General features: G+C 44.7%; 1 protein-coding gene across 4 annotated transcripts in view; it reads right to left on the bottom strand.

Annotated features, from left to right (window-relative positions):
- The window catches only part of NBEAL1 (neurobeachin like 1), a 142,931-nt gene that overhangs the window by 13,711 nt on the left and 116,549 nt on the right, over positions 1-12,671 (bottom strand). For all 4 annotated transcript variants that reach the window (XR_014007218.1, XM_081190962.1, XM_081190961.1 and 1 more), the window contains 9 exons: positions 11,148-11,278; positions 9,950-10,059; positions 9,652-9,769; positions 7,636-7,733; positions 6,399-6,515; positions 4,858-4,947; positions 3,815-3,924; positions 2,936-3,108; positions 1,386-1,480 (listed from right to left, as the gene is read on the bottom strand). Coding sequence is in view for 3 of the 4 variants with exons in the window: in XM_081190962.1 (XP_081047088.1) it covers positions 1,386-1,480; positions 2,936-3,108; positions 3,815-3,924; positions 4,858-4,947; positions 6,399-6,515; positions 7,636-7,733; positions 9,652-9,769; positions 9,950-10,059; positions 11,148-11,278 (1,042 nt within the window). In the remaining variant the exon portion in view is untranslated. The remainder of the gene's footprint in view (positions 1-1,385; positions 1,481-2,935; positions 3,109-3,814; positions 3,925-4,857; positions 4,948-6,398; positions 6,516-7,635; positions 7,734-9,651; positions 9,770-9,949; positions 10,060-11,147; positions 11,279-12,671) is intronic.

Below are 12,671 nucleotides of genomic sequence, written 5' to 3'. Positions count from 1 at the left end.
TTATCTAATTGCACCTTGAGGTGCTTTCAAACTGCTAGGTTCGCAGGAGCAGGGACCGAGCAACGGGAGCTCACCCCGTCGCGGGGATTCGAACCGCCGACCTTCTGATCGGCAAGTCCTAGGCTCTGTGGTTTAACCCACGGTGCCACCCGCGTCCCCTGGACTCAGCTATACAGCTGCAAATAAAATGTTTCAAGTGTGTTGTAAAGTGCAATATACAAATGTGACACTAGATGGCGACAGTGGGCTATGGCAAATTCAATGTATTTCTTTCAAAACGTTTTTCACAGTGTTTTTTGTATGTGTGTAGATTCCACCCCTGTGGCAAAAAGGCCATTGACAAGCCTTCCTCCTGTACCAGCAGCTTCTAGTTTGCATTTTAGAAAATATGAAGTCTAACTTTGCCCACAAGTTGTCTTGATAGATGTAGGTTTGGGGAGGGCTGTAGCTCATTGCAGAAAATTTGTTCTTTATGCAGAAGGTCCTAAGTTCAATCCCTGGTGTCCTCAGGTAGGGCTGGGAATACCTGAAACCCTGGGGAATCACTGTTAAGTCACTATAGACCATAATATACTGGAGGAACCAATGCTGTGACTCTGTGTAACATAGATCCCTATGAACAAAACAGTGTGGTTTTGCCCTTAGGCCCAGGGGAATCACTCGTTTTCTCTGTGAAAAGGTGATTTAAAATAAAATAGATCATCATTTTAAAAAATCAACGCAGCCTTGTGAAGCAGCTACCACACTCCTAAAAAAGCTGGAGTACTCAGAACGGGGTAAACTATTTTAAAGTGGGGGTTTAAATATCAGTAAAACTACGACTCTGTGGTATAAACGATGTGTTGTTTTCTGTTGATTGTTTCTCTATCGACTTCCTTGAGGCTGGAGGAAGAAGGGAATATCGGAATCTTGAATAAAAATAAACGAAGGAACTGTGAGTCACGCTCTTTAAGGGATTCTTCAGACCCAAGTCCAAATATAGGGCAGCAGGCAACATTTTGTCACATTTAAAACTGCTTGTTCCTTGCAGGAAGAATCAAAAGTGTGAACAAGAGATTTGCACCTTCAATGTGCAGCAGAATGCTCCGAGGAGTTAACAGCCAATCTTAAGAAAGAGGTTTTTTGGCACCTTAACATGAGCTTTCAGGCACCAGAGCCGACTTTGTCAGCCGTTATCCCAATGGCTTGCTGGCACACGTCCATCGCAGATCCCCAAGTTGCTCCTGTACATTTCGCACATTTTTCCATAATTCAGCAACCACAGAAAGCATGAGTTGGCTCTTAAGACGATCACACCTCAAGGTCACAACACTTCTCCCCCCCCCCCTTTGCTGCTTCCTAACCCACCGCTGGTTGCCTTCATTGGCCTTCCAAAGCTAACTTACCTGCTGAACAACTTGCCATATCATACAAGTGGTGTCCCTCGAGCCGGAAATTAAATGGATTCCACAGAAATCCATAGCCAGGCATGTCACTATATCTGAACAGAGAAGGAAAGCGATTAGCTGAGGACAGCAAGATATGTTCCCAATTTTCAAAATGTAATTTAAAAGGGACTGCGGCGTGCCAGCTTCTACAAAAACAGGCGTGTGGTTCTACGCTCCAAAGCAGCCAGCTGGAAGAATGGTTTAACGGCAAGTGAAGGGTGTCAGCCAGACTCTAAATAAGAAATGATGTTCATATCCGAGGAAATGAGGACGATCAGGAGTGGAAATGATGATGGAACAGGAGTGGTAAACCTGACTGTATTGTTGTATTAATATTATTGTATTGTATTGTATTGTATTAAATTGAATTACTGTATTTGTCGCTCTATAAGACGCACCAGACCACAAGACGCACCTAGTTTTTGGAGGAGGAAAACAAGAAAAAAAATATTCTGAATCTCAGAAGCCAGAACTGCAAGAGGGATAGCTGCGCAGCAAAAGCAGCGATCCCTCTTGCTGTTCTGGCTTCTGGGATAGCTGCGCAGCCTGCATTCGCTCCATAAGACGCACACACATTTCCCCTTTCTTTTTAGGAGGGAAAAAGTGAGTCTTATAGAGCAAAAAATACGGTAATTTAATTTGGTTTGAGTTGATTTGTAATAATTTGGGAAATCAATAAAAATAAATTGGGCGGGGGGGGGGGAGAGAAAACAGGGAGACCAATGCCTTGGTGGGTTATCTGGGCTCCGAATCATCCAATGAGATTAGCAAGATCACTTTGTGAAGCAGAACTACTATTGCACCAAAGCAGCAGAGATAGCTCTAATTCTCTGCACCAGGGGGGAAGGGGGAATCCATTCCATAAGGGACTTCCTTTTGCATTTCTAGTTTGTGCATGACTCTTGCTAATAGATCAAAGCAACATACTGAAGTACCCATCTCTCCCTCTCATAGTCGTCAACCGTCCCTTATTTGGCGGGAAAGTCCCTTATCCCAGCGCCATGTCCCGCTCCTGTCCCGGATTGATGATGGCCCTTAAATTTCCCAGGTTTCAAAGGAAGCAGCTCCTCTCCCTCCCTCCCTGCCGGCCAGGGAGGAGGGAGGCTCCAACTGTGTTGCTTGGCTGCGTTGCTCACCCAATAAGGAGTCTAAGAATGACTGGGGGGTGGAGCTTGCATGCCTTGTGCCGATCAAATCGGCCGCGTTGCCTGGGGACTAGCCTTTGCTCAGCGCTTCCCAGCGGAGAGGTGACAGTAGTTTTCCTTGCTGAATCCCCTTTGCCGGGTTGCTGCACTGTGGGAACCACCGCTTGAGGCTTCGTTTGGCTGCTGGCTGGGCTTTCTGCCTTTGGCTCGGAGGGGCTCAGAAGTTGAACATACCTGTGCTCTGAAAATCCCTTATTTTGGCTGCTGATCCCTTATTTTCGAGGCTGCTGGCCCCTTATTTTCAAATCTGTAAGTTGACAGCTATGCTCCCTCTCCCACCCCCCGTTATCAGAAATGACTTACCCATGTGCCTAATATGCTGTGCCATCAATTTCCCCTTCGTGAGTGACGTCACTCTGATGCTGTTGTCCCAATGGCCTCCACTAAATAGCAGCTTTGCATCGTGAGATGCTACAAACAACTTGGGTGTAATCTCCAGTCCTGGCGCAAAAGGACCACTCACGCTTCGTTGTGTTCTGCAAACAACTGGTGACGTTAAGGTCTGTGTTGCCTATTTAAAGGCATTAATTTCCGCTACCTACAATGCTCAGCCCATAATTTCAAGATAAATATAAGTTCATTAAACTCACCCGCACAAATACAGAAAACGAAATAAAGTTAAGCAAAAGACAGGGAAGCAATTCGTAATTTATTCAAGTTCCCAAAGCTCATTGTGTAAATTTAATCTCAGCAATGACCATTATTATTCTCATACTAGCTAAAGGCCTTTTACTATGGCAGGTAGCAAGGTGTGACTCTCTTATAAAAGTGACTAAGATAAAAGTGACCATGAAGAGCTGGCCATAGTTTGCTGGCTCAGACAAAACGGAAACTGTGGTTTGCCTCAAACTATGCCTGGGAGTGGGAAGAATAACAGAAGGTGTGGTCCCAAGGCTTCTCATCGCTTATCCACACGGCTTGGCATCATGTCTGAACCACTCAAATACGTTCAAAGCTAGCGAGTTTCACAGCTAAGCATAGATCTGAGTTGAGGCTTTGAGAGATTTTGGTCCATGTTCTAACCACTGCATGACACCAGCTTTTAATGCACATTTTTTCCCTCCGTAGCTACATCTGTGTTGTTTACAACCAAGGATAACACTTCAGACGTCTGACGAAAGTCCTCCTGAATCATGGCACGATAATAGACCAGAAAATGATCTTTATTCTTATTTTACTCACTTGGGATTTGTCACAGTTTGATCTCTCAGAAAAGTGAAATAGTTGGAGATATTTCTGTCGTAAGGCAGCCACCCATGAGTTCCAATGACGCAGTTCTGACTCACTGTTACCTTCAGAAGAATGTGCAGTGGGAGAAAGCAGAGAAACGATCAATGATTAAAGCAGTGCGTCTAATTAGCTACATTTACACAAGGACGAGAACAGCTGATTTTCCTTCTCTTCTCCCCCCCCCACTTCCCCCCTTGTTTAGATTGTAGTGGTAGTAGCAGTAATAATAATAATAATAATAATAATAATAATAATAATAATAATAATAATAATAATAATATGAGGGTAGAGATGCATCTTTACTGCCATTTACTAGGCATTGTAATAATAATCTCATTTACTTGAAGAGAGTGAAAGTGCTTCAGACCACGGCAAAATGAGCTCAATAGAAAGAACACTCCATGTTAGTCTGTGGTTTTTCACAGTTATACAGGGCAACAGCATTATTATTATTATTATTATTATTATTATTATTATTATTATTAATAATTGAAATTATATACTGCCCTATACCTGGGGGTCTCAGGGCAGTTCACAAAATAAAATCAAGATATAAAACCACAAAATACATAATAAAAATAAAAGAACACCCCAACAGCCCCCACCCCACATAAAGAAGCACACTCTAAAAGGGCGTAGGATGTCAATCAGAACAAACAAAGGCCTGGTGAAAAAGGAATGTTTTTGCCTGGCGCCTAAAAGTGTATAATGAAGGTGCCAGGTGAACATCCCTAGGAAGAGCATTCCATAGATGGGGAGCCACTGCAGAGAAGGCCCTGTTCTCGTGTTGCCACCCTCCGAACCTCTTGAGGAGGAGGCACACGAAGGAAGGCCTCAGAAGATGACCTCAGGGTCCGGGCAGGTTCGTATGGAAAGAGGATGTTCTTGAGGTATTGCGGTCCTGAGCCGTTTAAGGCTTAAGAGCATACAAATCACTATCAAGCTCAGTTGATAATTCCAAACAACAACACCACTCTTCGTCACATCCTACTCACCAAAATCTCTGGGCTCCCTTGTGACATGAAAGAACGTGACTGGTTCCTGGGGACAATGGACTTAACAATAGGTATCCCATCGCTGATCCCCTAAGAGAGAGGAGTGGGTGGGTGGAAAAAATAATAATTTCAGTTGGCAACAGTTGGATGAGATTGGGCAGACAGTATTTGGCAAAGCTCCCCATGATATCAACAAGTTGTGCAAATCCTCTTGGCGCAGCAGTCTCCAACATTTTTAGAGCAAGGGTCAACCTTTATCCCAACCATGCAATTGGGGATCCACGCCCCCATTCCCCTCCCCCTTCTGCTTGTAGGGTTGCTGTTGAGATCCACTTCGGGTCAGACTGCATCCCAGTAATGGCTGGGATGGGAAATTGGCTGCCCTGCAGATACTGCTAGACTACACTCCCATCATCGCTGACCAATGGGGTCATGCTGGCTGGGAGTTGGGAATCTGGCTGCAGGTTTCTGACTCACCAGTCGAAAACCAGTGTCTTGGGCTCATGTACCCTAAAGGCACAGGGCAAGGAAGTGTAGGAAAGGTATGCTCCTCAACAATGTTATTCTCCTTGCCACTCCATCCCAAATATGTGCATATGAGATAATTACTGGGTATCTTCTTCTTTGTAGCCGAGTAAGATTGTCTTTTGTCTTCCATGTCTTTTGTCTTCCATTGTCTTTTGTCTTCCATGAACACGGTTTTAACCAGGCATAGGCAAACTCCCATATGTTTTTTGAGACTACAATTCCCATCATCATCCCTGACCACTGGTCCTGTTAGCTAGGGATGATGGGAGTTGTAGTCCCAAAACATCTGCAGGGCCGAGTTTGCTATGCCTGGTTTTAACAGTGAGTCCATAAGTGACTGCGGAGGCCAATTCTGGATCCACATGTCCTTCCACAGTGGGGACATAGGTTTCCAGGCGGGAGTTGATCACGGTGAGGGTTTGCCAAGCGTGCCTTCCTCTTAGCACATTTCTGCCTTGTGTTCTGAGTTCGAGTGTCTTCAAAGTCCATGACACCTTTGGTAAAGGCTGTTCTCCAACGGGAGCGCTCGCAGGCCAGTGTTTCCCAGTTCTCTGTGTTTATACTACATTTTTCTTGAGATTTGCCTTGAGAGTGTCTTTAAACCTCTTTTGTTGACCACCAGCATTACGCTTTCCATTTTTAAGTTTGGAATAGAGTAGTTGCTTTGGAAGACGATAATCAGGCATCCACACAGCATGACCAGTCCAACAAAGTTGATGTTGAAGAATCATTGCACTGTTAATCGCCTTGCAAGAAGGAATGGTGGGTGAAGAACAGTCAGGAATAGCGCTCATTGATTTTGTGGAATAGTGCCAGGGCCCCAAGCCAATCTTATAAGAGACCAGCCCTAGACTTTTGAATACATTGCATGCATCACAGACAGGTAACCTAAGCCTTGCAACGAGCAAGACAGGCGGAACGGCTGCAGATATTGGCCTAGCTAGAAAGAACCCTGTTGTTTTCAAGCCAACTCTCTCTAAATTCATGTTTATGCAATGTTGTCAAGACGTTACCTCAATGAAGAATGACTTCAATTCAGGGAGATGTTGGAAGAGGTGAAATGCGGCGTTTTCATTTCTGGTCTGCTTCTGCACCACTTCCGCCGCAGACAGCCTCGCAGGATGCGGCTCCTGGGTAAAACATAAATAGCAGGGAAAGTCGCAATTGTGGAAGCCTTCTTCAAACCTGGCAACGAAGTTACTAGGAATTTAGGCATGCCTAACCATGCACAGGGGAAGGGGAAGAAATGGAGGCAGTGAGAGATTTTACTTTCTTAGGCTCCATGATCACTGCAGATGGTGACAGCAGCCACAAAATTAAAAGACGCCTGCTTCTTGGGAGAAAAGCAATGACAAACCTAGACAGCTTCTTAAAAAGTAGAGACATCACCTTGCCAACAAAGGTCCGTATAGTTAAAGCTATGGTTTTCCCAGTAGTGATGTATGGAAGTGAGAGCTGGACCATAAAGAAGGCTGATCACCAAAGAATTGATGCTTTTGAATTATGGTGCTGGAGGAGACTCTTGAGAGTCCCATGGACTGCAAGAAGATCAAACCTCTCCATTCTGAAGGAAATCAGCCCTGAGTGCTCACTGGAAGGACAGATCCTGAAGCTGAGGCTCCAAGACTTTGGCCACCTCATGAGAAGAGAAGACTCTCTGGAAAAGACCCTGATGTTGGAAAAGATGGAGGGCACAAGGAGAAGGGGACGACTGAGGATGAGATGGTTGGACAGTGTTCTCGAAGCTAGCAGCATGAGTTTGACCAAACTGCGGGAGGCAGTGGAAGACAGAAGTGCCTGGCGTGCTCTTGTCCATGGGGTCACAAGGAGTCGGGCACGACTAAACAACAACAAACCATGCACAATTATCGGGCAAGCACATTTTGCAAGGAGCCTAGGAGAACAACTTAGAAAATCCAGTACAAGGATAGCAGGGCAAAACATATACACTCACACGGGGCTCCCTAGCTAAATTTAAGTTTTCAACTCTGCATATTTATTTGTTTTTCTACAGCCCACATTTCTCCTGCTGTGGAACTCAAGGTGGTGACCGTGTGGTTCCCAGGCACAGACCAGAGCTAGACCAACTTAATTTTGACAAGACAGAGGCCTTTGGACCACACACGTACACACACCAGAAACAATATATTATTCCCCTCTCTTCCCCTCCACCCACAGCATATCCTGTTTCAGTGCAGGAAATAGACTGGATAGCAAACTTGTGTTCTCTATTGCTGCCAAAGGACTTACCTTGAGTAGCTGACAAGGTGTTTGTCCAAAATTATTAATCATCCCCTCTAAAGCTTTCCTTTCTTTCTCGTCGGTCAAGGCATCGAGATCTACAGCTCCTGGGACGACAGTAAACAAATCAGCACAGCACACCCCATTCATTTCATTACACAATTTAGGCACAAGGTCTTTCTCCTAATTTATCCGTTACTGGGAGGCATGTAGTTGCTGCCTCCTTTGCAACTGTTCCCATGATGCTCCTTCGTAAGAGATGGAGGCCTTTGTATTAGAGGTTACTGCCCACACACTTCTGCGCTTTTCTGCTTGTGTGGTGGCACCTCAGTAAATCCACTTCTTACTGTTTATAGTTTTCCCCCGGAGGCAGAGAACAAGAACAGGAGTCATACTCAAATTCTCCAGTCAAGAGCTTTATTGCTTGACTGGTTGCGCAAGGGTCATTCCACATCAAATCAACGCAAAAAACAAGAGTTTTACCACCCACCGCCTCGGATTTTGATGAAACTTGGTGTACACCCTTCCCTTATGGTTGGAAAAAAACCCACACTCTTAAATTTCCCCCCTCTATCTCAAACAGTTTTAATTTTATAGCACTTCAAGGTTTCGTGAAATCTGTGTTTCTGTTCCTCGAGAAGACATAAGAGACCCATAAATTTTATTCTTTGTTGAGAAAGAGCATGTCTTTGCAATAATTTTCACCATCAAAAACCTTTGATTCCGTCATGCCCTCACACTGATAATTTAGGTTTTCTAAACCTCCTTTTTCCACCAAAAAAACCCTACATTTATACATTTTTTTTAGGCATTTATAAAAAAATTGAGTGTTGGTGTATTTTTCCCTGAAATGCTCATCATGTTATTGAGCTCTGTGTAAAATTTCAAAGAGATCTGATCATTGGTTATGGAGAATAAATATAAAATGCACACCAGGCCGAGGATCTCAAGAGAGACAGAAACACAGATTTCACGAAACTTTGAAGTGCTATAAAATAAAAACCGTTTGAGATAGAGGGGGGAAATTTAAGGGGGTTTCTTTCAACCATAAGGGAAGGGTGTACACCAAGTTTCATCAAAATCCGAGACGGTGGGTGGCACGACCGCGTTGAACTGACCCACAAGCATTTCTGTTACTTTTATATACAAGCTATTTGCATTCCTTCTTTATCTCTCCAGCACAGTATAATCTCAGTCCAGTAATTGACAATCCTGACACAGCAAAACCCACAGTATCAGCAGCACACATTGTCTTACTTCCAACCTTGTTGTCAGTGTGCGTACTGACAGCGTGTGTGTCAATGTGCGCTTTCCTTGTGCAGAAATTGCAGCCTGAAACTTTCTCCCTTTATTTTCACCTCCAGCTGACACCAGACAAGCCGAGAATGCCACTCCTACACACTAAAGAAAATTCTGGAACCCTCTTTAAAGCTTCCAGGAACTTTTATCTGTTTCTTAAAGAATGTTTTCCTAACACTTTGCCTCCCCCCACCCTACCCTACCTCGATGTTGCAGCTCAATGGGAATTAGCCATATGAGGCAGAAATCAGCAAGGTGCAATAATTTTGCCATGTAAATCACATATAACTCCTTCCCACATGATTCAAGAGTAACGTATAGCTTGGAGAAGGCTGATCGCCGAAGAATTGATGCTTTTGAATTATGGTGCTGGAGGAGACTCTTGAGAGTCCCATGGACTGCAAGAAGATCAAACCTCTCCATTCTGAAGGAAATCAGCCCTGAGTGCTCACTGGAAGGACAGATCCTGAAGCTGAGGCTCCAAGACTTTGGCCACCTCATGAGAAGAGAAGACTCCCTGGAAAAGACCCTGATGTTGGGAAAGATGGAGGGCACAAGAAGAAGGGGATGACAGAGGACGAGGTGGTTGGACAGTGTTCTCGAAGATACCAGCATGAGTTTGACCAAACTGCGGGAGGCAGTGGAAGACAGGAGTGCCTGGCGTGCTCTGGTCCAGGGGGCACGAAGAGTCAGACACGATTAAACAACAACAACGTAGCTTGGTACCTTCGTAAGTACAGTAATAGAACACATTCATGGCCTCCACCGCAGCTGGCCCTCTCTGTTTGTAGCCAAAAATCAGATCTATCCACTCGTGGAGATGAGCAGAGACGTACTCCGACTCCTAGGACAGACCAAGAGAACGGGTTTCAGCACTCGCAGGAAAAGTGGCGGCGAAGGGCACTGCGAAGTATTGTACATGCAAATCAAACGGTAGCAACAAAACGTACAGCTTAAGCCTTGTGGGCAGCATGTGCTATATGCATTTTTGACACGCCACTGAACCCAGAGGGCAATAGCTCACCAAAGCTTTCCTGTGTTTAAAAATGAAGTCCTCTGGTGAGTGTGCCCATTTTGGGAGGAGAACATCATTCACGACTTCTTTCGAGATCTGCAGCTGACCCAAGCTGAAATCTGTAGAGCCGCAATGAAGACAATTAGGTTGCTATTAACCATGCAAAACAAACAACAACAACTTATTATTTATACCAAGCCCATCTGGCTGGGTTTCCCCAGCCACTCTGGGCGGCTTCCAACCGAATATTAAAAATAATACAGCATCAAACATTGAAAACTTCCCTAAACAGGGGCGTCTTCAGTTGTCTTTTAAAAGTAAAATAGTTGCTTATTGCCTTGACATCTGCTAGGAGGGCATTCCACAGGGCAGGCACCACTACCAAGAAGGCCCTCTGCCTGGTTCCCTGTAACTTCACTTCTCGCAGCGAGGGAACTGCCAGAAGGCCCTCGGCCCTGGACCTCAGTGTCCAGGCTGAACGATGGGAGTGGAGACGCTCCTTCAGGTGTACTGGACCAAAGGTCAGCACCAACACTTTGAATTGTGCTCGGAAACGATAAATGAAGCATTTATCAGGAGTTTTTAAAAGTCCATACGGAAGGGAGGTGAGAGCACAAAAAAACCGCTGCTTAGGTAAATGATTACCGTATTTTTCGCTCTATAAGATGCACCAGACCACAAGACACACCTAGTTTTTGGAGGAGGAAAGCAAGAAAAAATATATTCTGAATCTCAGAAGCCAGAACAGCAAGAGGGATCGCTGCACAGTGAAAGTAGCAATCCCTCTTGCTGTTCTGGCTTCTGGGATAGCTGCGCAGCCTGCATTCACTCCATAAGACGCACACACATTCCCCCTTACTTTTTAAGAGGGAAAAAGAAAGTCTTACAGAGTAAAAAATACGGTACTTTGTCACAGAAATGGATTTCAGAAAGTTATACAACAGAATATATCAGGAATGAGGAACCTTGGAGCTGGAGTCCCAACAACATCTGTGAGGCATCAGTTTCCCCACCTTTGGAATACATTAAAAAAATAGTAATTTGGCTAAAAACAACTCCCACGTTTATTAGCGGTATGTGAATTTCTATGTGCCCTGCAACTAGGGGATCAAAATTTCAGCCAAGCACTTTACTTAGAATAGTTAACTACAACCAGGCAGCTTCTCCTCAGGGAAACGCACAGCCAGAAAAACATTCCACTACTTACTATTTTGATTCTCTAAGAACTCTGGAAAGTAGAAGAATTCTGGGATGAGCTCTTTCACATCGTTGGGGTTCTCCATGAGAGCTTGCCAGGTAGCAGGAATGGAATGGAACTGCCGATCCGCACAGTCAAATCTGTGGGTTAGAGAACGCATGGGACATGTGCCCTGAGAAATCTCTGAACGCAATCCAAGGCGCAAGTACTATCAATGCAAACGCCGGGATTCTGCTTAAACAGCACAGCTGTCTGCATTCCTTTGACAGCTTAAATGGCCCAATCCTACCATCACGTGGTCCGCAAAGGTGTTATTAAACCCAAGAGCCCGTCCAGAGTCCTTATGTGGGTTCTCTATCTATAGGAGAAAATAACAGAGGCCAACCAGAGAATACAGTGGTACCTCGGGTTACATACGCTTCAGCTTACAGACTCCGCTAACCCAGAAATAATACCTCGGGTTAAGAACTTTGCTTCAGGATGAGAACAGAAATCGTGCTCCGGCGGCACGGCAGCAGCGGGAGGCCCCATTAGCTAAAGTGGTGCTTCAGGTTAAGAACAGTTTCAGGTTAAGAACAGACCTCCGGAATGAACTAAGTACTTAACCCGAGGTACCACCGTATTCATCATCATCATCAAACCTTTATTGGCATCACTTACAAACATTCAGAATGAATAGGCCAGGGTGATCTCGTGGCCATTTCAACAGTACAGTCATTTGCCAAAGGGAATCTATTTCAGCAGAGAATATTGGGAAGCAAAGCAGCTAGTAAGCCTGATCTTTACTGAACTGTTGCAACAGGGGCTCCCACTCACGGAGGGAGGAGAGGAACCCAGAACAATAGTCTGAAAAACCCTTATACAGACTTTTGAAATTGACCACCCTGTAGCTCAAGACCACCCCCCAATACATCATACATACATCACAGAAGGGGCAGTCTACAGCAGAATCCTGTCCGGCAGGAAACCTGTTCATGGGTTTACCTGGACAGCCTGGCCATTCTTTCGTGATGGTAAATACTTAATTCCTGAGTCCAGGTCACAGGCTCACCCTATTCATACACAAATGTGCCCTTAAGGCAGGATTTGTGAGCACAGAGACAATGGGGAGGCTTTTCCCAATTCCATCCAAACTGCAGAGGAATATTTGAGGTCACTGAACTGTTTCAGACGTGCGGTTAATATATTTATGTATGTGTTTGCCTGGCACGTTTATGAACATTTATTTTATACAGTCATACCTCGGGTTACAGAAGCTTTAGGTTACATTTTTTCGGGTTACGGACCTGCCGAAACCTGGAAGTTCTGGTCTATTTTTTGGGAATCCTGCAACGTGTTTAAGTTTTTACTCTGCTAACTATACGTCACAGTTCTGCTCTGGATCAATACTTTGTAGAATTCCATTACAAAATATGCCAGACACGTGTGTAGTGATCAGGTGGGATTGCTATGAGGAATTATAACAAATATAGAGTAAGCCATCTGTGTCAGCAATGAAAACATTGCGTTGACTGGGTTTAAACTATTTTTTTA

This window comes from Podarcis bocagei, assembly GCF_964188305.1.
Source record: "Podarcis bocagei genome assembly, chromosome: 1".
NCBI lineage: Eukaryota > Metazoa > Chordata > Lepidosauria > Squamata > Lacertidae > Podarcis > Podarcis bocagei.
The sequence above is the reverse complement of the archived record's forward strand: the minus strand, read 5'-3'. Positions and strand labels throughout refer to the sequence as shown.